This window comes from Chaetura pelagica, unplaced genomic scaffold, assembly GCF_000747805.2.
Source record: "Chaetura pelagica isolate M959 unplaced genomic scaffold, ChaPel_1.0 scaffold369, whole genome shotgun sequence".
Classification (NCBI taxonomy): domain Eukaryota; kingdom Metazoa; phylum Chordata; class Aves; order Apodiformes; family Apodidae; genus Chaetura; species Chaetura pelagica.
This window is the reverse complement of record NW_009970235.1, coordinates 1726344-1753923: the sequence shown is the minus strand read 5'-3', so window position 1 is coordinate 1753923 and position 27580 is coordinate 1726344. Positions and strand designations below refer to the sequence as shown.

Below are 27580 nucleotides of genomic sequence, written 5' to 3'. Positions count from 1 at the left end.
TTGCCTGTAGGTGCTCCTTGCCAAGTAGGAGTTGATTGTCTGCTGGTTCAGGTGATGCTCTTGATTTTGTGGTTTTTTTCTTCCCCTCCATACATCAGTTTACATAAATTTGAGATCTAAATGGAGCATATATTAAAAGAATGGCTTCTTAAATATTTGGGAAGTCTCTATATTTCACCAACTTTAACATATTTTGATTAAACAAGGGCAAACCAGAATCCCTGACAGTAGTGACCACAAATGTTCAAGTGCTGTCAGTTTTCATTATACATCTCATCAGAGCTTGATTGTTGTTGTCATAGGCCTCTGTGGTGAGCATCTAAGTCCCCACATCCCTTCTGAAAGGCTTATAAAGAGAGAGCTGGCTGGGAATGCCATTTCTTGTTATGATTTGGATACGATCCTTTAGTCTGTCTTTGGGCAGTTTTGCCTTGCGTTGTTACCTAATTAAGCATTGTCCCTGTTTCAGATAAATCTGGCCTGGCTTACCATGCTTTGAGTGGCTGTATTGAAATATCTACTGAAGTCTTCCATTATTTAAATTGTTCTGGGCGTGGAGTTGTCTCACTTTTCAGGCTTGTTTCTCTTGGGCCACCCATTTACCCCTACCTTTTTTTCCTTGAAGGAGGATGGGATTCTTCAGATGTGACAGTCTGTTGAGAAACAGCAGGTGATTGTTGCCTACTAGCTCTAGAAAAAAAACCCTTTAGTAACATACATGACTATTTTCTGCTGAGGCACATAGCAACAGCTGGTTTTGGAATAGTGATGCAACTTGAAAATACGGCCCCATCATCAGCTTGATGTCATATAGAAGGTCATGTTTGGATGAGCTCTGTTCATGGGGACTCAGGGAGAAGGGAAGTCAATCTTGGAATAGTTAAATTTGAAGCTGAAGTGTCTGCAGCATATTTGTGCCCTGCTGCGTTAGCATTTTGGACAGTTGTGGGTTTTGTCACATAAGGTGTTTATGCAAGTAAGTCCTATAAGTTTGTCCTTGAGGGAAATGTACCTGACAAAGTTTTTTTGTTTTTTGGTCTTTTTTTTTTCTTTTAATCTCAGCTTTCATCATGGGGGACATGAAAACCCCAGACTTTGATGACCTGTTGGCTGCTTTTGACATCCCTGATGCAACTAGCCTTGATGCCAAGGAGACCATCCCATCAGCTGGGGAGGAGAATGAGAATCAACTGAAGTCGTCGGGCATCTGCATAGATGAGAATGTGTCCTTATCTCACTCTTTGCCTCCCTCTGATGCTCCAGTTGTGAGCGTGATAGTGAAGAACACAAGTCGCCAGGAGTCCTTTGAAGCAGAAAAGGAGGGGAATCACCTTGGGACTAGTCTGCTGCACAATGGATTTCGTGCGTCTGATCTCCCGCCGGAGGCTCACGCTTTAGGGCATAATTATGGCAAGTTTGAGTCAACTTTTATTAATGGCGACAGCTCAAGAAGTTACTCTGATAAACTGGACCAGTCCAAGTCAGAGCCTTTGCCAACATTTAGTCAGTTTAGCCCAATTTCCAGCCCTGAACCAGAGGATGCGTTCAAAGAGAACAGTATTGCTGATAAACCTAAGCATGCCCAAACTCCCTATTTTCCACCACCTTCAATGTATATACCCACAGGAGCTTCAGTACTAGATCATCTTAGGAAGGTACCAGAGCCTGAATTAAGCATGTTTGATCAATACTGTAAAAAGGAACAAAAGATGGAAATTCATTGCCAGTCAGAGAGTAGGCTGGAAATGAGCAGGAGAGAACAAGACAAAGCACAAGAGAGGTTTGTAGAGTCAAGCAAGGACTTGATGGATACCAATAGCTTTCTTGGAGAAGGCCTGGTATTTGGAGACCTCCCTCACAATAATGTAGGAGAAAGTAAGGGGTCTGTGCCTGAGCTGAACATGTCTTCTTCGGTACCACCTCGCCAGAGATTGAAGCCAACTCATTCAAAGTTGTCATCCTGCGTGGCGGCGTTAGTAGCCCTTCAGGCCAAAAAGGTTGCGTGTATTCCAAGAAGCGATCAGCCAAACCTTACCAAGGAACCTGGTGGTTTTAAAGATGGTACAAAGGGAAGTCCAAAAATGCCCAAGTCACCAAAGAGTCCCCGAAGCCCCTTAGAGGTGGTGAGGAAGGCGAACAAGCAGCCTGAAAGTCCTCGAAGTGTGTGCAGTGACAGCAGTGGGAAAGGCTCTCCCTCCATGACAGCTGGCTCTCCACCAGCTATTCCCAAAGTTAGAATAAAGACTATCAAGACATCCTCTGGTGAAATTAAAAGAACGGTAACTAGAATTTTGCCAGAAAATGATGAGTTGGGCAAATCTTCAGAAGAGTCTCCTGTGGAAACCTCCTCATCTGCGGAAGAATTTATTAAATGTTTCCCATCCCCTGACACTAGTATGGTTATGGAAAGTGAGGCTAGCAAGAATTCAACTAAAAATGGGGCTACTGTGGCTATCCAGCTGTCAAACATAGCTAGTCCTTATGCAGATGCTATGAAAACAGATACTGCTGCAAACAGCATGTGCACTGTGTCTTTGTCTCCACTGCCAAACTGCGGCAGTGGTGCTGTAAAAGTAGGTGGTAAGAGGCAGCAGCAACAAGATGTCGTGATGCAGCCATCCAGCACGGCCACCTCTGGTCTTCTCCCCAAAGCCCTACACTTGGCAAACCTCAACTTAGTCCCGCACAGTGTTGCTGCTTCTGTCACAGCAAAGTCCTCTGCACAGAGGCGGAATCAGACTCAGGTGACACAGATGTCCGTTCCACTGGTGCACCAAGTCAAGAAAGCTGCTCCCATCATCGTGGAGGCGTTCAACAAAGTACTGCATAGTGCCAACCCAGTGCCAGTCTATACTCCAAACCTGAGCCCTCCACCTGACACCAATATTAATTTACCTGCCTCTGGATATTGTTGCCTGGAATGTGGGGACTCTTTTGCCCTAGAGAAGAGCCTGACTCATCACTATAGCAGACGAAGTGTTCATATCGAAGTTATGTGTACTCAGTGTTCAACTATGCTACTTTTTTTTAACAAGTGTAGCTTGCTGAAACATGCAAGAGATCATAAGAGCAAAGGATTTATCATGCAGTGTTCTCAGCTGCTAATGAAGCCTATTTCCTTAGACCAAATGTTTTCATCTTCTCCTCCAAGCTCTTCAGCCTCTCTGGCTGCTCAGACTTTGCACTCACCCTCTCCTTCACCTAAGAGTAGTGCTGCTCTGAGAGGTGGGGTGGGACCTTCTGCTAGCACTCAGCCAGCCATGCCTCTCCACACAGACCCATTGAGACTAATCCGCCATGGACTGAAATGTTTGGAGTGTAACAAGCAGGTACAGGATTACGTTGATTTAGCAGCTCATTACCAGAGAACCTCAGAAGATAATGAGAGACTGGTAAGTCATCATTTTAATGTTATTAGTTAAATCTCTCTTGGGTTGAAAGAGATTGTCCTCTAGGGAAAAAAATAGGCTTTGTGGTGGCTAATGAGTCATTTTGCTTAAAAAATTGCTTGTGGGGAGGATTTGGGATATGCATGAGTCCAGATGTGTGCACATGAAGAGATGTTCAGTGTTGCTTGGTTGCCCTCTTCTTACCCTTTGCCAACACAAATAGAGTAGTAAGGAGACTGTGGAGGTTCTTGAGCATCAGAGAAAGGTGTTGGAGATCACTTGGGTGAGGTGTGCAGGAGTGCTGTAAGGGAGGACCAGCAGAGCATTACTTGACACAGGTTTTTTTGGCAGTCAAAGCGTGGCTAGAGGAGACCTGACACATTTTAATTTTACCTTTCCTAAAAGTTATGCCAAGATCTTCTGTGTAACACTTTGAAAATCAGGTGCTAGCTGTACTTCTAGCATGGTAAAGTGGAATAAGACTGGCTGAGAGGTAAGCAGTTTGGGGCAGGCATCAGTTTTTGCCCCTTTGGCTGGGAGGGGGATGAGCCACTGCCATGTTTCCATAGCAGCACCAGAGCCCTGTTAGTGGAGTCCTGCCTTGTTCCAGTGCTGCCCTGCTTGGGTCACCACTGCCTTTGTGGACTTCATTCCTAGGTGGAGACAAAGAGGTCTGAATGCCCTTTGAAACTCCATCTTGGGTCTCTGCTGATAAAGAGGAGCAGCTGCTGTTCATTTTGTACCGAGACCGTGTGCTTTGTTTATTTTGGAGGATATTGTCAATCCAATTGAAGTTTAAACCAACCCAAGTTGTTGGAGGGTTTGAACAGTTGAAAAAGGAGGAGGAATCATCTCTCTTTATTGCTTTAGGTGAGGTAAAGGCTTTCCATGTTGGACAGGCTGCCAACAGAGCTGGCAGGCTCCTACTGCAATCTCTTTCACAAGCTTCATGAGCAAGGACTCCATGCCAAGAGGAGACATTGGAGGAGATCATCACCAGTTTCTGCCACGGCCGTCGTAGTACCTGCATGCTCCATAACCTCCCTTTGCTTGTTAAATGACTTCTAGGAGTACTGAAGTCATTGTGGTCCCACTTAGATCTTAAATTTATTAGCAACAAAAAAAAAAGGAGGGATTATGGCTGAGTGGTTTTTATGTTGTGAAAAATGGTGAAGCCAGAAGGGATCAGCGTGGCCATGTAATCAGATTTCTTGCTTGAGGCAGACCAGCAAGCACTGTCCTCTGTCAACACCATAACTTATTTTTCAACTGTAATGTAGTTTCAGGAAATGTCAGCAGTCTGGAATTAAAACCTTCAGGTAAGGGGATACAATGAGTGCTCCAAAGTGAGCTAAAATGTTAATCAGTTGCATTAAACATGTATTTCCGTTTTTTGTTGTGGGATTATCAATTCAAGAGCTCCTTAAAGAGAGACAGAATGACAGTATTTTTAGCCTGTAAGCAAATAATTTTTTCTGTAGCTTAACCAAAAGAAGAGTTTAAGCCTCTCACTCCAAGATAGGTCTGCTAGATGTGAGATTATTTCTGTCGTGTTTTTCCAAATAGAAGCCTCGACAAACTGGAAAAAAAAAAAGGCAACATGAGAGCTTGTAAAACCATATCCTCCCTATTTGGTCTCCCTGTGTTTATATTCATGGGGTGCACGCATTCATCCTCTTGCTAATAGGAGTCTTTTTCCACTGGATGTGATGCCCTCCAGGCTGCCCAGTGGTGCTCTGTGCTATTCCCAGAACATCTGCTTTAGGAAAACAATCACTTTTCTAAAGGAGATAAGAATTGTTATTATGAACATACCAATTCTTAATGAATGTCAGGGAGTCTGGTATTAGACATGGTGTGAGAAGGAAGTAGGTCACTCTGTTGGAGTGTGCATCATAAATAGGATGATCTCCCAAAATATGAAGGTGTGAAGATGCTGAACCCATTGTGAGAAGCTGCTGTGAATATACCTGAGTCTGCATTAATGAAGGCAATTTCTTGGGTTGCTATATTTGTTTTGGTCCGAAAAAAGAGGAATGTTGATAGGAGCTGAAGATGATCAAATGACTGATTTTTACAAACACTTTCTTAGGTAATAGCAGTAGTTGGAAGTCCTCTCCTCTTCTTGCTCTCAGTCTGGTTTCCATCTCCAAGTGTGCCAGGTCACTTGTTTTTTGAGACAGTGGCAGAAATGGTGTTGCTCAGGAACCCTTGATAAAACACCTTTATTCAACATGACAAATCACAATTTGCCACCAGCAGTGGATCAAAGCCAAAGCCTCCACATGGCAGAATTTATTTTTTTTCTTGATCAGTCCCACAATTCAGACACAAACTCTTCCCTGTGCCTCCTTGGGAAGGTGTGTAGTATTTTGGTACTTCCTGCACAAAGCTATGACTGGACCTGTGCCTTCTAAAGAGCTTTAAATTATAACAGGGCAGGTTCCCCACTGTAGTATGGCCTAAAGTTTATAATCTGGAATTTTTGAGGTGCCTGGTACCAGATTGTTCCCAAAATAAGAATTCTTGGGAGGGATGGATAGATAAGGGGAAGCGCGTATTTGGCTGAAGTGAAAGGTAAAAGTGATTTACCTGCAGCACCTGGATTTGTACTAGTAGATGGAGACCCCTGACCTATGGAAAATAAGCTAGGTGGATTTTTGATTGATGCTCTTCTGTTCTTCTGACACTAAATCAGGATTATTAACCGTTACATGCACATTTAATGTGACCATAGTTTGAGAAACTGAGCAGACTTAGAAGTGCTCAGTTATGGAGCTCTTATCTCAGAAACCATTTTAGGCCTGATACAGAATAAGTGTGTCAGCCTGCTGAGAAGGAAGGGTTGATCCAGCAGGGTTGGTGAAGAAAAGAGATAGCAGGAAAAAGTTTTCCTTTGCAATATGACGTTTTCAGTCATCCAGAAGTTGCAGGGGTCTAGCAGAAGGATGAGTAAGCTATGGGAAAAGGCAGGAATGATTGGATTGGAGAGGGAGAACAGCCTAAGCTGGCTCTGCTCAACAAGAAGACTTAGCCTGGGTTGGTACTGGAGACTTTTCACTTTAAGTGGAATTTCTTGCCATGACTGTGGATTACTTTGACATCTTCACATTTCCTGCATCTACTTACAATCAACATAAGGTGATTTGGGGTTTTTGTTTATTCCAGTTGGTGGCTTGGGAAATACTTAGTCTTATCTTTCTGAATGGCATATTAATAGGACTGATAATGGGTAAATTAGTTTCCTGGGTGTGGCCAAAATGAGGATGGCTTGGCTGTGTCACAGTCGTTTCAGAGTAAGGAAGAAAGATACAGATGTGGTCTGAACAGCAGGGAACGAAGGAGATTTGGTGCAAGAGAGGACAATGCTGTGGTTGAGAAGGTGGGGTGGAAAGACCTTTAGAAAAATGATTCAGAGTTTGATCTTAATATTACATTTTAGACTTGCTGTAGCTACATGATTGCATTTGTTGTGAGTACAGCAGGGAGATCCTACCTGGCTTATTTTTATAGAGAGTATGCAGAAGATGAAGACAGTTCATCTTGGCCGAACACAGCAGTGGGATTTCTGGGGCTTACAGTGAGAGGATATGGGGAATATCACTTGTGAGCTGATCCACTTCAGAAACAGAGAGAACTGGATATTTTTGGGAACTAGCGAGGCAATTTTTCCTAGATTGTGAATCAAGTCACTTGATGGGACCTGTTTGCTACTTTTTAAGTGCAGACCTGCCAGAAGAAAGCAGGATGTGAATTCAGTATGTGGTAGGTAGGTTGGATTTTGTTCCAAGTAGGAGCTATGCTGCGTGTAGGCAGATGTTCAAAAGGTGGTAGTAGATATTTTATGTAACTTCAGGTCTGTTTGGTTGGACTACAGTGATGTTATGGTCTAGAGCAAGATGGGGTTTTTGAGGGGAACAAAAAGAGTAGGATGCAATAGGTATAATTTATACCAAATTAATGTGATCTTCTATGCATCTTTCATAACTTAGTTTTGGAGTGGAGAAATAGGTTGATTCTAGACATCTTGATGTTCAGTGGAATGATTGGTAGAGTGCCATGTGAGGAAGGGCTGTACTGAAGAATTGAATTATGAGGTCGGAGCAGAATCAAGGCAAGTGACTGCAGCTGGAGACAGTGTGCTTGTAAGACTTCCCTAAGAATGGCTTTGGGATACCTCTGAGGTTCATGTTTGTATTAAGGACATTGGGGGATGAATTTACTGAACCAATAGAGTAAGAATTCCTGGAAGAATTGGAGTATTTTAGAGTATTTTACAAGAGGACCTTCCTGATTGCAAAGTGATGATGATTAGGTCTGGGGTGAAACAATGGGATAGCAGGGTGTGTCTGTTTGGTAATGAGAAGATTTGGAGTGACCAAGATGACAGTAGTGCAGGGGATTTATGTTCATCTGCAGCACCATCAAGGTTGTGCTAATACTCCCTGTTGCTGCTAGAAATAGCCTATCTCAGAAGAATGTATTGTTTTATCAATGATAAACTGGAATAAGTGAGGAAAGAATGAGAAATGGAAATATGATCTCTTGAGGGGAAATGAAGAAACCTTTGAGTTTAACCTGGGCAAGACATGGTGAATTAGAGTGGATCTCCTTCAGTACTGTAGTAGGCACAGTACACAGGTAAGGGCTGGGGCACTTTTATCCACCAGAAATCTGCAAAAAAGTCCTTCTTGTACATGCAGGGATCACTCTGGGTAATTTGTCATCATCAGACAGTTTTTTTGTAGACTTTTCAGGGCTGGACTCAAATTACAGGAGATAAACAGACCCCATGGAGCTCCTGGTACCTTCATTTCAGATGTGCTTTTCCTTAAAGAGTGTGAGTGGACACAGAGGACACATGGTATCTGCTGGGGTGTTTCTAGGAAGACTTTTTTTAATTTAGGGGCAGAAATGATGCAAGAACAGACTGAAGTAGATTTACTTGGAAAATTAGAGGATGGTCCATAATCATCAGACGAGTGAATTCTGGAAGAGGTTTGCAGCACAAATAGTGAACAAAAGGAACTGGTCTTGAGATGGAGCTTATTTGTTTTTTTGGCAAGGACAGACCAGTGTGCAATAACTTGTGCAAGAATTCGAAGTACTTCCTGACCCTCTTGGGCATAACTGTCCATCTACTGGTAACCAGAGAAGTTCCATGCTTCTTTTTTTGTCTTTTTTTACTTGACTACCCAAAATCTGCTGATCTATGAACTTGAATAAAGTACAATATGTAAACTAATGACCTGTGAATTTTCTTGTACCGTTGTGCTTTTGTTCTCTCCCCTAATCTTCTTCTGTCACTTTGATTTGTCCAAGAGGAATTTTTCAGTGAGCAATGATATATCTTGTTTATGCACCATCTACACTGGAGTTATTTAAAAGCAATTTTATTGCTGCCTTTTCTATTTCTTCTTCTTTCCCCTTTTTAAATCAATGCTTTAGAATTTATTGGCTAAAACTTGTCAGAAGATGGAAGGACCACATGCTGCACTGGTAATTTCCCAGCAGCAGATTAGCAAGCAAGAAAGGTATCTGACATATCTTTGCTACTTTTCCTTTTTTTTTTTTTTTCTTTTTTTCTCCTAGCTTGCATTTTGTGTTTGAATTTAGAAAACACGAGGACTGAAATAAACAAAAATTCCCTTGACTTTCTCCCTCTCCCAAACCAAGGGTGATGAATGCAGTCCTTAGGTACTAGTGAGGATGGATTTTATGTTATAGGGAAATTTACCCTCTGGATTTTGTAGAAGCAAAGGGATGGAGGATGTTGTGATGAAAACACATTGAGGGGATGGAGTTCCAGGCAGGGATTGCTGGGAGGGCAGGCAAGGAGATGAGTGGCAAGGTGGGAGCAAGAGCCTGTACCCTGAGGCCAAAACCAGAGGATAGAGATGATGCAGAGGAGAGGCCAGGGAGGAAGAAAAGCTGGGCTCTGGTTCCATGGCCTGCTTCAGACTGCATGCCATCTGCTGCCACACAAGGTGACAGTCCCACCCTATCCTCCTGGCCCATCTGTGCTTGCCCACCTACCCCTGGTATCCTGCAATCCAGGGGAGTGAGACCAGCTTGTGGGAAGCGAAGAATGAGCATGGGTACAAACTGAGGACCAAGACATGGCTGAGAGCAAGAACAAGGAGACAAAGGCAAAGTCTGTCTCGGTTTGGTTGGGTACTGAGGCTTGATATTAAAACTGTTCTTCTGACATCAAGAGGAAGGCTCCTGCTCCCTTCTTCCATGTGGGCACCAGTGATTTTTGCCATGGGCAGTCTGGAGAATATCAAAAGCATCTGCAGAGCTCTGAGGTTGATGGGATGGAGCATGAGAGCCCACGTGGTGGTCTGCTCAATCCTGCCAGTGAGGCAAAAGGGTGTGAGGAGGAGGTGGTCCTCAAATTTCTAATGCCAATGCATGCAGCATGGGAAATAAAACCAAGGAACTGAAGATCTGTGTGCAGTTGCAGGGCTCTGATCTTGTTGGCATCACAGAGGGGTGGTGGGACAGCTTGTATTGACAAGGGCAGGGAGTGAGAGGACAAGGGGTGATGGGTTAAAACTGGAAGAGGGGAGATTTAGGTTGGACATGAGGAAATTCTTTAGTGTGAGGATGGTGAGACACTGGCATATGTTGTCCAGGGAAGCTGTGGCTGCCCCATCCCTGGCAGTGTTGAAGGGCAGGTTGGATGGGGCTTGGAGCAACCTGGTCCAGTGGGATGTGTCCCTGCCCATGCAGGGGGTTTGGGTCTAGATTAAATTTATGGTCCCTTCCAACTCAAACCATTCTGTGATTCTATGACTAGAGTGATGAAGCAGCTAATCCTGGGAACCATTTCTAGGCACTTGAAGAACACAGAGTGATCAGGACAGATCACCAAGGGGAGGTCATGCTTGACTAAGCTGACAACCTGCTGTGATGAAAGGATTGCCTTGGTAGATGAGGAGAGAGCTGTGGATATTGTCTGCCTTGACTTCAGTGGGGATTTTGATGTCATCCATAGGATCCTTGTAGAGAAGCTGATGAAGTGTGGGCTGGGTGAGCAGACAGGGAGGTGGATTGAAAACTGGCCGAATGGTTGGTCCCAGATAGAATGATCAGTGATGTGAGGACTTATTGGTGGCCAGTAACTAGTGGTGTACCCCAGGGGTCAGTACTGGGTGCAGTCCCATTCAATATCTTCATCAATGATCTGGATGATGAGGCAGAGTGTACCCTCAGTGAGTTTGCAGATGACACAAAACTCAGAGCGGTGGCTGATAAGACAGGGGGTCATGCTGACACCCAGAGTGACTTTAGCCTTCTGGAGAAGTGGGCCACCAGGAACCTCATAAAGTTTAACAAGGAGAATTACAAAATCCTTTTCCATGGGGAGGAACAGCCTTGTGAACTGATACAGGCTAGGGCCACTCTGCTGGGAAGCAGGTCTGCAGAGAACGCCCTGGGGGTGCTGGTGGACACCAAGCTGGAGGTGGCCCTCTGTACTCAGCACTGGTGAGGCCACAGCTGGAGAGCTGTGTCCGTTGCTGGGTTCCCCAGCACAGGAGAGATATGGACATACTGGAGAGAGTCCAACAAAGGGCTGCAAAGATGACGAAGGAGCTGGACCTCACATGGTCACAAAGGCTTGGGAAGGCTGGGACTGTTCATCCTGGGGATGATCTCAGGGGGTTCTTATCAATGTGTGTAAGTATTTGATAGGAAGAGGAGGGAAGTGAATGATGTCGAAAATGGTAAAGAGGAATGGAATACTGTAAAATTGAAAACCCAAAGGAAGAAGAGACTTCCCTCAAAACCCAAGGAAAACCTGGAGAACCATTTCACAGTTCTACAGACTGAAAGGGAGAAGCCACCAATGCTAGATCAGCTGCCAGAGCCAACTGAGGCAGCTCATTCGGAGCATCATGTAACAAGGAGTGTTCAGAAGCAGCAACGAGTCATAGTGGTGGGGGACTCCCTTCTCAGGATGCTGAGGGATTTGTTTGCAGACTGGACACGTGCTAGAGAGGTCTGCAGCTTACCTGGGGCTTGAATCAAGGACCTAACAAAGATCACACAGACTTGTGGGGCCCATCAATTTATTCTCTCTTATTGTTTCCCATGGGCAGCAGTAATACAGGTAGGAATCACCTGGAGACTATCAGGAGGGACTATAGAGTGCTGGGGGCAGCAGTGAAGGGCTCAGGAGCACAGGTGCTGTTCTCATCCATCCTTCTGGTCAAAGGGAAAGATCTGACCAAATTGGGAAAGTTAGCAAATGGTTACAGGAGAGGTGCCATAGTCAGAGCTTTGGTTACATAGAATTGTGGAGCCATAGAGTGGTGAAGGATGGAAAGGACCTTAAAGATCATCAGGCTCCAACCTCTCTGCTATAAGCAGGGACGCCTCCCACCAGATCAGGATGCACAAGCCTCATCCAACCTGGCCTTGAACACCCCCAGGGAGGGGGCATCAACAGCCCCCCTGGCCAACCTGTTCCAGTGCCTTCCTTCCCTGATGGTGAAGAATTTCTTCCTGATGTCTAACCTAAATCTCTTTCAGTTTAAAACCATTTCCCCTTGTCCTATCACTCAAGGCTGAGGTGCTCAATGACTCCTTTGCCTCAGTCTTCACCAGCAAAGGCTCTGGTCACATCATCCAAGTTCGAGAATGTAAAGGCATAGACTGTGAAAAGGAAGATCTCCCCACTGCGGGAGAAGAGCAGGTTCGTGACTGAGGGACCTGAAGGCACACAAGTCCATGGGACCTGACTGGATTAATCCGCAGCTCCTAAAGGAACTGACCAATGAAGTTGCAAAGTCACTAAAAGTCTTGGCAGTCTGGCAGAATTTCCACTGAGTGGAAAAGGGGAAACATCACCCCCATCTTCAAGAAGGGGAAAAAAATAAGACCCCGAGAATGCCAGGCCAGTCAGTCTCACCTCTCTGCCCAGCAAGATCATGGAGCAGATCCTCCTGAAGGCTCTGCTGAGGCACGTGGAAAACAAAGGAGTCACTGGTGACAGCCAAGATGACTTCACTAAGGGCAAATCCTGCCTGACTAATTTGGTGGCTTCTGCAGTGGAGTCACAGCATTGGTGGACAAAAATGAAGAGCAACTGATGTCATTACGCTTGTTGGGTAAGGAACTGACTGGATGGTCGTACTCAGAGAGTGGTGATCAACAGCTCAATGTCCAGATGGAGACTTGTGACGAGTGGTGTTCCTCAGGGGTTGGTACTGAACAACTTTTTTGCCTCAGTCTTTACTGGTGAGGGCTCTGGTCACACCATCCAGGTCATAGAATGCAAAGACAGAGACTGGGAAAAGGAAGATCCCTCCACTGCAGGAGAAGTGCAGGTTTGAGACCATCTAAAGAACCTGAAAGTGCACAAGTCCATGGGACCTGACAAGATCCATCCATGACTCCTGAGGGAGCTGGCAGATGAAGATGCAGCACTGCTTTCCATCATATTTGAAAAGCCATGGCAGTCTGGTGAAGCTCCCACTGACTGGAAAAGGGGAAACATCACCCCCATTTTCCAAAAAAGAAGTAAAGAAGACCCAGGGAACTACCGGCCAGTCAGTCTCACCTCTGCCCAGCAAGATCATGGAGCAGATCCTCCTGAAGGCTCTGCTGAGGCACATGGAAAACAAAGGAGTCATTGGTGACAGCCAAGATGACTTCACCCAGGGCAAATCCTGCCTGGCTAATTTGGAATCATGGCATTGGTGGGCAAAAATGAAGAGCAACTGATGTAATCTACCTGGACCTGAGCAAAGCTTTTGACGCTGCCCTGCACGCCATCCTGGTATTTAAACTGGAACAATATGGATTTGATGGATGGACCCCTTGCTGGGTAAGGAACTGGCTGGATGCTCACACTCAGAGAGTGGTGATCAGTGTCCAGATGGAGCCTTGTGACCAGTGGTGTTCCTCAGGGGTCGGTCCTGGGACTGGTGCTGCTTAATATCTTTGTGAGCGACATGGACAGTGGCATTGAATGCACCCTCAGCAAGTTTGCTGATGATACCGAGCTGGGTGATGTGGTTGACACACTGGAGGGAAGGGAGGCCATCTAGAGGGACCTGGACAGGCTGGAGAGGTGGGCCCATGCCAACCTCATGAAGTTCAACAAGACCAACTGCAAGATTGTGCTCCTGGGTCTGGGCAATCTGGAGAATGGTTTGAGAACAGCCCTGAGGAGAAGGATTTGGGGTGATGGTGGACAAGAAGCTCAACATGAGCCAGAATTGTGTGCTGGAGCCCAGAAACCAAAAATGTCTTGGGCTGTACCAAAAGCAGCGTGGCCAGCAGGTCAAGGGAGGGATTTTCCCCTTTTACTCAGATTTCATGAGACCCCACCTGTGAACCCTGGAGAACTGTGTCCATTTCTGGAGCCCCCAACATAAGAAGGATGTGGAGCTCCTATGGACAGTCCAGAGGAGGCCACAAAGATGTTCCAATGGCTGGAGCACCTCTCCTACAAAGACAGGCTGAGAGAGTTGGATTTAAGCCTGCAGAAGAGAAAGCTCTGGGGAGACATTATAGCAGCCTTCCAGCTCCTGAAGGGGCTCCAGGAAAGCTGGGAAGGGACTTTGGACAATGGCTTGTAGTGGGAGGACAGGGGGGAGTGGATTAAAACTGGAGGAGGGGAGATTTAGGTGAGATATGAGAGGAAATTCTTTAGTTTGAGGATGGTGAGACCCTGGCCCAGGTTGCCCAGGGAAGCTGTGGCTGCCCCATCCCTGGCAGTGTTGAAGGGCAGGTTGGATGGGACTTGGAGCAACCTGGGCTGGTGGGAGGTGTCCCTGTCCGTGCAGGGGGGTTGTCCTAATGATCTTTAAGGTCCCTTCCAACTCTAACCATTCTGTGATTCTGTGAGAGTAAAGAAGATGGAGCAGGGTTTTTTCCAGTACTGCCCAGTAGCAGGACCATAGATAGTGGGCACAAACTGAAACATACGAAATTCCCTCTGAATGTAAGAAAACTCTCTTTCACTGTAAGGTTGACTGAGCACTGACACAGGTTGCTCAAGGAAGTTACGGAGTCTCCATCCTTGGAAGTGTTCAAAAGTCAACTGGTTGTGTTCCTGGGCATTCAGCTTTAGGTGGCCCTGCTTGAGCTTGGCTGCCCCACGGGTGGCAGGCATTAATTAGATTGACACAAACCAATAATGAAATCCTAGGAAGCAAGAACCACTGGTAATAGTGAGAGAGAAGCTGTTGGAAGAGGTGAGTGGAAGTGGCTACTGTGTTATCTCCCCTGGCACTGGAGCTGAAATCTTTTAGTTGGGATTAACAAATAAACGATAGATAACGATAAATAAACGATAGTTAGAAGGAAATCAGTGAAAAAGCAAAGGAATTGGTGAAGATTGTAGCAAAAATGACATTTGAAGAGCTGTGGTACTGTCTGTGAGGGACTGCAAGGCTCAGAGAAGTGAAAGGTGAGAAGAACGAAGCAAAGGTAGTCAGCTGTGAGATGGGGGGACAGAAATCAACCCTTCAGGGTGGAGGGAAGAACAGAGGGTTTTAGTGTTGCCATCATGAGAAAGGAGAGGGGACATGTGGCCTGCAGCTTTAGGGGTTATACTGGTGAATCAAGGGGGAATGTGAAAACTCCCAAGTGCGCTCCAGGGAGTAACTGGGAGAGCAGATTTCAAGCTGCAATGAGAGACACAGCAGTGTGTTGGTGGATGTGGTAGGCTGACCTTGGCTGACCACCAGCTGCTCTGTCACTCCCTCTTCTCAATGGGTTCAGGCGAGAAAATAGGACAAAAAACTTGTGGGTTGCAATAAGGACAGGGAGGTCACTGCCCAGTTACCATCAGTGTCAAAATATACCCAACCTGGGGAGATTAATTTATTGCAAATTAATTGTAGCAGAACAGGATAATGAGAAATTAAAACAAAAAAATAATATTCCCCCACCCCTCACTTCTTCCTGGATTCAACTTCCAATTTCTCCACCTCCTCACCCTAAGCAACAGAGGGGAACAGCCTGTGGTCAGTTAGTCACATGTTGTTTCTGCTGCTCCCTTCTCCTTTGTTTCTTTCCCTGCTCCAGCATGGGGTCTCACCCACACAAGCACCTCCACCCCCTTCTTCTTCAGTGACCTTGGTGTCTGTAGGGCTATTTCTCTCACATCTCACTCCTCTCTTCCAGCTGCTGCACCTTTCTTAAATACATTATAACAGAGGTGCTACCAGCACTGGTGATGGGCTCAACTTTGGCCAGTGATAAGTCCATCTTGGAGCTGGCTGGAGCTGGTTCTGTCTGACATGGAAGCAGCTTCTGGGCCACCCCTGCAGATCCCCACTACCAAGACCTTGCCACATGAGCCCAGTACAGTGAGTCAGAAGAACAGGCATAGAAAATGAAATTCTTGATATTACAACTGAGATCATAAAGAGCTACAGACTAAGAAAAGCTTATTTGATGTGACATTGTCTAAGATCTGTGGTGCTGGTGGGTTTTTCCATTGCAATTCCACTTTGCTTTCTAAAACTGGCAAGTTTCTAGGTCTACACTGGTGCTTTAACCTGTATTTTTTCCACATACACAGGAATGTATTTTGTGGTTACTGCGAAAAGCTTTAACTTGCAGGGAGTGATGTTTTAGTCGAGTGCCTTATTTTATTGAGACGTAAGCACCGTGGTGTCTTGGGATGATTAAGAGGTGTGTGTGTGTGTGTGTGTGTGTGTGTGTGTGTGTGTGTGTGTGTGTGTGTGTGTGTGTGTGTAGGAGTTGGCCTAGGTGAAGGTCTGAGGAGGACCTCAGATTTGAGAGTGTTGGGCAGTGAGCAATGTGACAGGAGGAGGTGGGATGCAACAATGAGGCTGAGGAGAAATAGACATGAGGTAGGAAGGGGGAGTAAGCTGGAGGTAGCAGAAGAGAGGATGGATGGGAGAAGTTTTGAATTGCAGGATGTCTTGTGGTCATGTCCTTTAGACTGAAGGCCAAGCAGGCTCCCTCGGTGGCATTGGCTCCAGTGTTGGGCCCATATGTTGAGGCTTTGGCAGCAGGACGGGGCCCATGAGGTGGTTCCTCTGAGAAGCTGGTAAAAGCTTCCCTGATTCCAAGTCAGACTTGCCCCTGGCCAAGGCCAAGCCCGTCGAGAAGGTGGTGTTGCTTTTGTGATTAACATACTAAAGAAGGGGGAAAAGAAACTGCTAAAAAGCCTGCAGGGAAGAGGAGAAGGGGATGTGAGAGCCATACCCCAGCAAAGATCCCAAGGTGACTGAGGAAGGAGATGGAGGAGGTGCCCAAGCAGAGGTTCCCTTGCAGCCTGTGGTGAGATGTCAGCTGTCCCCCTGCAACCCATGAAGGAGTATGGTGGAGCAGATGTGGGCCTGCAGCTTGTGAAGGACTCCACACCAGGGGAGGTGGTTATGCCCAGAGATGCTGTGGCTCTGTGGGCAGCCCACACTGGTGCAGTCTGTTCCTGAGGGACTGCACCTCGTGGGAGGGACTTGTGTCAGAGAGTTCATGAAGGACTCTCCCATGAGAGGGATCCAAGGCTGGAGCAGGGGAAGAGTGTGAGGAGTCTTCCTTTTGGAGGAGGAAGGAGCAGCAGAAAAGAGCGTGTGATGATCTGCCTACAGGCAGAACCCTGTTCCCTGTCCCCTGCACTTCTGGAGGGGAGAAGGGAGAGAAATGGGGAGTGAAGTAGTTTAGGCCCAGGAAGAAGGGGAGTGGGGAAAGGTGTTTCTAAGATCTGGCTTGGTTTTTCATTGTCCTGATTGGATTGGTGAAGAGTTAATTTGATTTTTTTCCCCAAATTGAGTCGGTTTTGCCTATGACCATAACTGGTCAGTGAACCCTTTCTGGCCTTGTCTTGACCCACCAGCTTCTCATTTTATTTTACCTTCCTTGTCTCACTGTGGCGGAATAAATGAGTGAGTAGCTGCAGGGTTCTTTGTAGCCATAAATCACGACAGCTCCTTAGGCTGACATCTTAAAATACGCAACTGGAACCAAGGAAATAAAAATATCTTGGTTGTGCTTGGATATGACAATGTCAGAGTGTATAGGAATTAATTAGGATAAAATATTGATGTTAGGGCTAGGCATGTTAAACTTGACCACACTGGGTTTAGGGTATCAGTTGGGTTCTAGATTTTTCTTCTTCAAATTGATAATCTTGAATTTTTGTTGTAGGGTTTTTTCCGTCTATAAATTGAACATGCTAATACAATGATACTTCTTTATTTAAGGAGAGCCTGGTGGGCAGTATAGTTTAGTTATCATAATGGCAGCAAAAGGAATTCTCTGCTTGCCTCTTCTCACACTAGTAACATTTTCACAGAATCAGAATGTTCGGGGATGGAAGGGACCTCTGCAGATCATTGAGTCCACCCCCCCTGCCCTGGGACAGGCTGCCCAGAGAGGCTGTGGAGTCTCCTTCTCTGGAGACTTTCCAGACCTGTCTGGATGCCTTTCTGAGTGACTGCCCTGGTTTTGGTCCTGCTCTGGCAGGGGGGTTGGACTCGATGATCTTTGGAGGTTCCTTCCATCCCCTGACATTCTGTGATTCTGTAGTCTATAGTTTTGACAAAATGGAAAGCTTGATGGTTCTCTCTCTACACAGATACTTTCCAGAGCAAAACTCTGCATTAACTACACATTTCCTGACTTGCAAACACCTCCCTGGCCAAAGGATTGGGTTTGATAGCTGAACTTTTTTGGAGCAGTGTGTTTTTTTCAACCTTCACTCTACTTCAGTTAGTATTTCATTTTTTTTTCTTTTTATCCCCATTCTGAAGATGCTAATAAGTAAAAATGGGAATAAAATAAAATATTCTGAGATGTCTGAGCATTTTTGTGCATGTGTGGATGTGACTTCTAGAAGAAAAGCCTAAATGAAATGTGGTGGGAAAACCAGAATTAAAGTGAGCTTGTAACTCTTGATTAAAGCGTGCATTATGGGAGTATATGAAAAACACAGAGGTTACACACAACTCAAATCATAGCCTGGTAACATGCTTTAGAAATAACTGACTAATGAATGTCTGGAATTGCTGCCAGACTTCTTTGAAGAGTCATGGAAAACTAGGAGAGAGATAAAACTTTGACATCTAGAACCAAGTTATAATTTCTCATACAAAGCAGAGGAGTTGCAAAAGAAAAAGCCTCTCGGTCTCCAAGACGAAGTGTTTGGTGGGGAAGCCCGAATGTGGCTGGCTGTTTGCTCCTGACAAATGCAGCAGCTCCTGGTGGAAGATGGATGAGCAGACCCTCCTGCAGTTCCCTTTGGCACCATTCCTGGCCTTGCATCTTGTACGGGTATTAAGAAAAGGTTGAGCATAAAGATTACAATTTTTGCCCTCCACTGCACCTTTTTCAGCTCTTCAGTATTCCTTGGTTGATTCAGCTGGTAACTGGTCATTTTATTACCCAGTCACTCAGTCCTCTATGGTCTTTTTGCAGGCCTTCATGGTCAGCCTGTAACATGTTGAGTTGCTGGGTTATGATCATCAGTCTTTGCCATTTTGCTTCTTGCTTCTCCTTCCCAGATACTTTGAACTATTTTGAAGATCCCGGATCTCAGCAGAACTTCGTGAGCACCTTCTTCCACCAAAGAACCGACTGTTTGTTCCTTTCCTCTACTTATTTATCCATGCAAAATTTTTCATCTTGTATGCCCCAGCAGCCTAGTTGCCCTCAGATCCTTTGGTGAAGGGTGTTTCAAAGCTGGCTTGGAAATCCAGTTAGAGTCCACCTTTTGCAGGTCACATCTTCCTTACCCACATGGGTTTTGACTCCTTTGGAGAGCTTGGATGGGTTCATGCTGTTCTAGTGTGAGGTGTCCCTGCTTATTGTAGGAGGGTTGGACTAGATGACCTTTAGAGGTCCCTTCTAACAATTCTATGATTCTGCAAAGCAGGAAGGGAGAAGTTGATAATTTTCCTTACTCTTACTAACTTGTCATGTGACTCATTGGTCTTTGTTTTGTCTGTTTACTCCCTAACTTTTTGTCTTTTCCACAAGATGATCTGAACTCAGAGGCTGTTTTTTTGTGCCCCCCTGCAAAGCATGGTGTCAACATGGGAATCCTTCCAGCTCCCTCCCTGGCATCTGCAGATACAATAAGTCTATTGAGCCATATCCTGGCCGACTCTTGCTTTTTATTTCCATATCATGTGTATACACTGTCTGGCAGGCTTCCTGCTCTTGTGAAGCCTGAAGAAGATAACCACTAGTTTTGCTAACTGTCACCCAAACTTTTCTGCCCTACGTTATCATATTTTTGGTCCCTGCTGAGCCTTTCATGTAGTGAGGGAGGTGACAGGAGCTCAGTGCTCCTCTGCCAGAGCCTGCGCATCCCCAGGCAGCAGTGCGTGGGCACAGAGACCATTCAATATTGGGTGATTTTGGCATATTTTGTATGTGGCATAAGCCCACAAAGCAGTGAAAAAGAAGATTTTTTACATGTGCTGGTTGCCAAGGTGCTGAGGGTGCCTTTGGGGAGGTTGATGTGGCATGCTGGGGAGGAGTGGAGCCCCATACTGTCTCTTTCCTGTCTTAAAATCAAAACTAAATTGGCTTCGACAAGGCAGCATTTGAGGAGATTATTTTTTTCATTGAGCTACAAGGGCAAAGGTGCTTTCAACTTTTGTTTATGCTAACTCTGCTTTGAATACTAGGCAGGATCAAAGCAAGAGGAGTCCTGTTTTAACAAGGCTAAGAAGTTAAATTTCCAATTGCAAATCAAACCCTAGTTAGAAAAGAAGTCATAGAATCACAGAATTGTTAGGGTTGGAAGGGCCCTTAAAGATTGTCTAGTTCCAACCTCCCTGCCATGAACTGGGACATCTCCTGCTAGACCAGGTTGCTTAGAGCCTCATCCAACCTGTCCTTCAACACTTCAGGGATGGGGCTTCCACCACCTCTCTGGGCAAGCTGGGCCAGTGTCTCACCATCCTCATGAAGAAGAACTTCTTCCTAATGTCTAATCTGAATCCACCCAACTCTAGTTTTGATCCACTCCCCCTAGTCCCTCACCAGCTCTCTTATATGCCCCCTTAAGATACTGGAAGCCCACAGTAAGGTCTTCTCAGAGCCTTCTTTTCTGCAGACTGAATAACCCAAACTCTCTCAGTCTGTCTTCATAAAAGAGGTGCTCCAGCCCTCTGATCATCCTCGTGGCCCTTCTTTGGACACATTCCAGCATGTCCATATCTTTCTTGTAATAGGGGCTCCAGAATTGGACACAGTGCTCCAGATCGGGTCACATGAGAGTGGAGTACAGGAGGACACCTGCCTCAACCTGCTGGTCACGCTGCCATCAAGTACAATAAAACTGCCCTGAACATTAATTTCTTCTCATAGCTTGTATTTGGAGGTTTGAGAGAGCTTTGGGGAATTTAAGGTCCCACTCAGCTGCTTACAGATAGGTCTTGTGGACTTTTCTATTTCCCTTTCTCATTTATATTCCATGGCTCAGAACATGGCTGAATAGCGCTAGTTTTCTTTGCTGAAAGTAGGGGGCTTCTCTGTGTCTGAAATACTCTTGAGTTTATTTGAATTGCATGGTGATGCATACACGGGGTCCCGTGATACAGTTTCTTCCTCCCGCTCCTCTTTCCTGGGGAAGCCTTTTCACCTCTAAACTGAAGTTGCAACATCTCTCAGATCGTGTGTCTGGGGCAATTTCTGCAGTTTCCCCCTTTGAGTGCCTGTTTTTTTCTTCCCCGCACATCATAAACCTTTTCAGATTTTTCAGTTTTCCATTTTATTATTAATTATATTTTCTGTGGCCCACAGTGCTTCTGACAGTTCCCTGATGGATATTATATGGTGGAGCATTACAGAGATGCTGCATGAAATAGCAATGATAAAGAAAATGAAGTTGGCCTTTGATTTGATTGTTATTTTTTTTGGTCAGATTCAGGGGCTTCTGTCCTAGGTTTCTACCCGCATTGCCAGTGGTGAAGTCTGCAGGACTTGGATTTGGTCCATCTGTGCAGGCACATGCTACAGTAAAAGCTTTATTGGACCATGTAGACATACCCTCTGATACAACTTCTCACCATCTCTGATCTAATGAACCCTGTAATCTTCTTTAACGGTAGCGGAAGGAATGATGTGGTTAAATTACCTCATTTGACAATCCATAATTAGCTGCTTGCTGTAGTTCATTCTGAAGATGGAGTTAGGAGCAGAGGAGTAATTTTGCATGTGTTTATTAAGGCCAGAAGAGAGTTTTAGCTCCTAGAAGGCTCAGGGCTGGAGGGCTAGTGTCTACTCCAGCTCTATTGCTTCAGCATCATGTAATGTTCATCCTATAAAGGATAAGTAGCTGCTCCTGGGCTTTGAGGGAATACAGAGACACCTGTAAATGGGAGCAGAGATTTGACAGCTCTTGAAACTGGGATGACACATCCACATAAAGAACTTGATCAGTCAAGTAAATGATACTTCTGCAAAGCTGTACTGCTAGGAAGTGAGGCCCTTCTAAGGGCAGGGGAAAAAAAAGGATTTCATAAAGGATGCTGAAACAGGGAGAGAGGCTTTGCATCATTTCTAGTTACCAAGAAGTTTCTGTAAGGGTGTTATTGCACACCTGGTTTGTGGTCTTTGAAAATTCAGATTTCATCTGGTCCAGAAGAATTTTGTAAGAGACAGAACTGTGGTTTTCATGGGGAAGGCTGTCCCGTGTCAGGACTGCACTGCTTTCAGCAGGGAGGGATTCAGGTCCAGATATAATGGAGATTTCCTGCTTTTTTGGGGTGATTTTGATGCAGGATGAGGACTTGTAGAGAAGTGCTTTCCTTCTCAAGTGCCTTAAAGCAGAAATTAAAGCAGTGACCAAGCAGAACATCTTCAGAGCTAAGAGGTAGATTTTGCTTTCTTTTTTTAGGGGGAAAAAGTGGAAATAAAGCACAGAGGACATGGTTTAAGGATGGATACTGTCATGGTGAATGGTTAACTGTGGAAGTTAGAGTTGTGGAAAAACATGCTAAGCGTGCTGACCAGAGAGCTTCATGGAGTTAACACTAATGCTAGAGGAATGTACCGGAGCTTCCTTGAAAGCTGAAAGTTTTCTACAGTGAATCAGGGGGAAGGAAGCCAAATAGAGAATAACTAACTAAAGTAACCTTTCTTTCCTCAGACGTGTCAAGTGTGCCAGATGATGCTGCCCAACCGGTGCAGTTACTGTGCCCACCAGAGGATTCATGCTCACAAGTCTCCGTACTGCTGCCCAGAGTGCGGAGCCGTCTGCCGCTCAGCCTATTTCCAGAGCCATGTGAAGGAGAACTGCCTGCATTACTCCCGAAAAGTTGCCTTCAGGTTTGTGTGGCATCTGAGGGTCCATGCTGAAATGGCAAGAGGGAATTTGAAATTGGGATTTAGATGTTTGGAAAAGTATCTCCCTTACAACAAAGGTGAAAGAGGACGTAGTCTAGGCCTGGCATGGTTTTCTGCGTGACAAGACACATTTGAAATGGGGAATTACTAAATGGATTTAAGAGCAGAAATTATTTTGAGGTAGCTTGAAGGTAAAAGACACTTTGTGGAATTCAAGTTGCAGGTGGGCATCTCAGGACTGTTAATTTACAGCAGCAAGATTGTAGCTCTTAATCCTCTAAATCTCTTTAAGGTTTGAACCTACGTTCATGTTGGTTATAATGGACCGAGGGAGGTGTGCCTTCATGAGAAGGGCATAGATTATTTTCCTGTATGCCCCTACATCTCTCCAAACACTTCCCACAAACTGAGACAGATGAAGGAAGGCTGCCAAGGCTCTGGATGCAGTGGTGTGTATGTGTGTGTGTGTTGTCTTTTCTCCAACCAAATGGATTGCTTTAATAAAACATTACTTTTCCCAACAAGCCTTTCCTCCTTGGAATGTTTAGATCACCTCAGCTGCAGCACAACTCTTAAGACACAGATTATTTGCTTGGGAGATGAAACTAGGTGACCTTTTAAGATTCCTTAAAGTTCTGGTTTTTCTCCAATTGCCATCAAATCCTTTGAAATGTAGAATGAACAGGGCAATTTCTGCTCTTGGAGCTGTTCTTTTAAGATGTCTGCAAATTTAGGAGTCCTCCACTGTGTGGTTTGTTCTGAAATCACACTGAGGTTTTCAAGGGCTTTTTCTTTCAACTGTGAAGATAAGAGACACATAACAAACTAATTCTGAATTTAATTGTATGCAGAATAGGGTTTTTTATGTGGGATCTGATTTGAAGGGGCACAGCCCACAAGAAAGAATTAATTTCATTGCAAATATAGTGGCTGTGATACTTGGGCTGTTAGAAAATGCATTAATCTGAGAGAAGGAGGAAAGCTGGAAAAAGAAATGTTTTCCCTGAGGTGGAAAAATGGGAATGGAATAGATGACAGAAAACTAACCGTGGGTTTGGAGCAGTTCTTTGGACTTCAGTGGTACCTGAGAATCCCAAATGCTGGTCCAGCTTCATCACACTGAGCTGGTTGTGCAGCATCCACTGCAAGAAGGATACTGAAGTGCTGCAGCAGGTCCAGAGGAGAGCAACAAGACTGGTGAAGGGACTAGAGGAAAAATCTTATAGGGAGATGCTGTGGGAGCTGGGCTTGTTTAGTCTGGAGAAGAGGAAATTCAGGGGGGACCTTACCACTCTTCAACTACCTGAAGGGAGGTTGTAGTTAGGTGAGGTTGGGCTCTTCTCCCAGGCAACTAGTGACAAGACAAGAGGTCCTGGCCTCAAGCTGCTCCAGATGAGGTTTAGGTTGGATATTAGGAAGTACTTCCTCATGGAGAAGGTGATCGGACATTGGAATTGACTGCCCAGGGAAGTGGTGGAGTCACCATCTCCGTATGTGTTCAAGGAAAGGCTGGAGGCGGCACTTAGTGGTGTGGTCTGGCTGATGTGGTGTTAGGTCATGGGCTGGACTTGATGATCTTAAAGGTCGTTTCCAGCCTTGATGATTCTGTGATCCCCATCCCCACTGATGCCTCCCTCAATCAGAGGTGTGCCACAGGGCTCCTCTGGCCTGAGCTGCAGTATATAGGAAGCTCAGTCTTTTAGCAGTGATCCAGTGCAAGCTCTTGGTCCTCTCTTTCCAACTGATGCGCTCATAGTGTACAGCAGAGCTTGGTCCTGACTCTCAAGTCTCCTGGTATTTTTTAAAAACATTGTTCATTCAAGATGTATTACAGTAATCTCTGTGATCCTTGTCAGCAACAAGAGCTTCCATCCATCTACAGATGTCATTAGCAAATAACTGCTTTCTGTGCCAGGGACATTAGTAAAGTTCTAAACCAAGACAGAGCTCAAGAATGATTCTTAGAGATTTTTTAGCATGTCTAGAAGATACATTTCTTTAACTTCTAGTTCACATCTGCTGAAGCTCATCTGTGAAAACTGAGTCCACCAGACAGGTTAACTTTTGGTTGTGCCATCCTTGTTATTCTGCCTGTCTGTTCTATAGGATTGATGTTATTGGCATTATTGAAAACAGAATAAATAAATCTTAGTTGCAGAACCAGACCTTGATAGATAATCCATGTCGTCTGCCCTATGGTCATGGAGTAACTTCTATTTTTGTTGCTTGAAGAGCTGAAAAGCTGAGGAGTTCTTTTAAATCCTTCCCAGGATCAGCTCAACTTTTGCTGCTTCTGACTATATCCCTGTTTTCCTTGAATTTCTGATGGCATAAGTTTGGTTTTATTTTTGGGATCAGTCCTTATTCTGTCTCCTTTTCTGCTAATACCTCAATGTATTCAAGTAAGTTTGGAGTAAAATTGTTTTATTTGAGTTTCAGTCATGCCTAGTGACTACACTGAAAATGAGAAAACTGTTCTGCAGTTAAAATCAACAAGCCTGTCCTAAATGCTCCTTTCCACTTGTCTCCAAGTGTCACCTCTTCCCACTGATTTAGGGCTCATTTTCCTGTATGCTGCCATCTGGAGATTGGAGGAGCTGGAAGGTGACACATAGGAAAAGTTTAGAGGATTAAGACAACATTTTGTAGCTTTATCTTATCTAGCAGGATGGTTTCCAAGACTTTTACACCACCCCTCCTTGCCCTGAGGCTATCCAAGAGTCTTCTCTTGCTGGGAAGATAATAGCATCCACTTTGTTCTGCTAATTAGTTTACTTTATCAAAGTTGGTCCTTCTGGCACTGGGATTCTTGATTACAAAGTGGCTGTTGTTTAAACTTCCATTTACTGTAAATTAAATAAAGTTGTGATCATTTGACCCTGAGTTAGTACTTATTTCATCCCTAATTCTAAATGAAGTGCTTACTGAAACCTGACATAATGCAGAATCAGCTCTTGGTAGGTCAAGGAGTGTTTGTAGAAGAAGCCAGTCGGATATTCCTGGATGTACCATCCAGACTTTACTGTCAGGATTAGCATTTGTTCTTCAGTTTATACTTGGGGAATTTATAACTCCATAATAATATGGTTCCTGGTATTATTATGATATTAGAAAGTCTCTTTCTGTATCTCATGAGAATGAGGCTCAGACTTGAAGGCAGAACTACCCAAGCAGAATGTTTTCATGCTTTCCCGAAGATGACACCAGCTGTTGTCATCACTTCCTAAATTGAAGAAAACAGTGTTTCTGTGTATATTCTAGGGGCAGAGGGTTTGGCTCCTCCAGGCTGGCTTCTGCCTAACAATCTTTTGAAGTGTAACTTCAAAGCACAGGCTTGTTTCCTAAACATTGTTGGGAGACTTTTTCAGAGGGAAGGATAATCCAGCGGCCTGTTTGGTTTTGAGACAGTCTTGGAGCTCTTCCAGTTGCTGAGTAGCTGGGGTCCATCTGCAACAGCACTGCCAAACACGCAGAGCCAGATAGCAGACCTCAGAAGGAAGGACAAAAGAGGTTTCTAAGGTGGCTGAACTCCAGGCTGGCCAGAGGAAGTAAGCCCTTTGTGTCTCTCACATTTCGCCAGCACAAACCTTGGCGCCCTGGGTTGCCCAGCTGAGCTTCTCAGCTGGAATGGTCTGTATGTGCAGTGTTGGCTTAAGGGGAGATCTGCTGTTAGTTATGTTGGTTGGATTTTCTCAGGAGAGGATGTTCTGCTCCCAGGTCAGCATAGGTGCTCCTCTGGGGATAGAAACCCTGGGGCTGGTGTGGCCGAGGCAGGGAGGGCAGGTGTCTTCATCCTCATGTGCCCCTGCAGTGCTAGTGTGTGGCTTTCCTCAGATCACAGCAGGCTGGGGAGGAGTATTAAAGTTAAATCTTGTAAGGCCTCTGGATGTTGGGGGAGTATCAGCAAGGCCTGTCACGGGCGTGCATTTGGAGGAGAGGCGGGCTGGGAACAGCAGGGTGACCCTGGCTCTCCTCCTGGCCTTGAGCCTATGTTTTCAGCAGCTGAGAAGAATCCTTTGCCTCTCAGGCCTCAGACAAGGACTTTGCCAGCAGTGCCTGTGTCTTAATGATATTAATGAGCTTGATCAGTTCCTTGGGTGTTTCTGTTGCTATTTGCAGTAGCTTTGTTGTTGCTATTATTGTTTTCTTAGTGCTTAGCGGAGTAGGAGAAGAAATTGTACAGGGTTACTGAAGGTTTCCTAGCTCAATATTCTTTTTCATTTGTACTTGGGACTAACTGGTGTAAATACAGCTGTTTATTGCTACCTGCAGATCTCATCAGATACTTTTACTTTAGCTCTTCACTTATACTTGCAGTTGAATTGGCTTTCACAAATACAGGCCTAGCATTTTGCTGAACCACATCTTCCTTTATTCTTTCTGGGTTGTTTTAGTCTCTGAGGGCTTATTTTATAGATCGTGTTTGCTTGTTGCCAACAGCTGTTTGTGAGACCTGGTCAGCTTGTGAATTCCTGTATTGTGTTCCTCCCTGACTCTGTTGCTGTTGAAGAGACCAGACAAGGGCCTGCTGTAGCCTGGTTCTTGCCTCCATCAGTGCCACTTTGCGTGTGTGTTGGAAGCAAGACTGTGGCTGCAACTTGGCCCCTTCTTTGTGTGTCCCCCAGGTGCATCCATTGTGGAGTTGTCCTCATGACTCTTGGCATGCTGAAAGTGCACATCCAGGAGAAACACTGTGAAGTCTTCCACAAATGTTCTTTTTGCCCGATGGCCTTCAAGTCAGCCGACAGCACCACAGCTCACATGACCAGCCAGCACCCACATGCATCGCACAAGACTACTCAGTAAGTATTTTGGGTTGATCTCAACTTCTCCTTTGCTGGGTAGCTCCAAGATTTCTCTTTTCCCTCCCAATTTTTTTCTGGTTTTGGTTTCTATCCTCA

At 45.2% G+C, this 27580-nt stretch overlaps 1 protein-coding gene across 1 annotated transcript in view; it reads left to right on the top strand.

Moving 5' to 3' along the window:
- The first annotated feature begins 1069 nt into the window (after positions 1-1069).
- Positions 1070-27580, top strand: part of ZNF592 (zinc finger protein 592) — a 39234-nt gene continuing 12723 nt past the window's right edge. The window contains exons 1-3 of the mRNA XM_010005921.1: positions 1070-3392; positions 22483-22661; positions 27305-27481. Coding sequence (XP_010004223.1) covers positions 1071-3392; positions 22483-22661; positions 27305-27481 — 2678 coding nt within the window. The 5' untranslated portion in view covers position 1070. The remainder of the gene's footprint in view (positions 3393-22482; positions 22662-27304; positions 27482-27580) is intronic.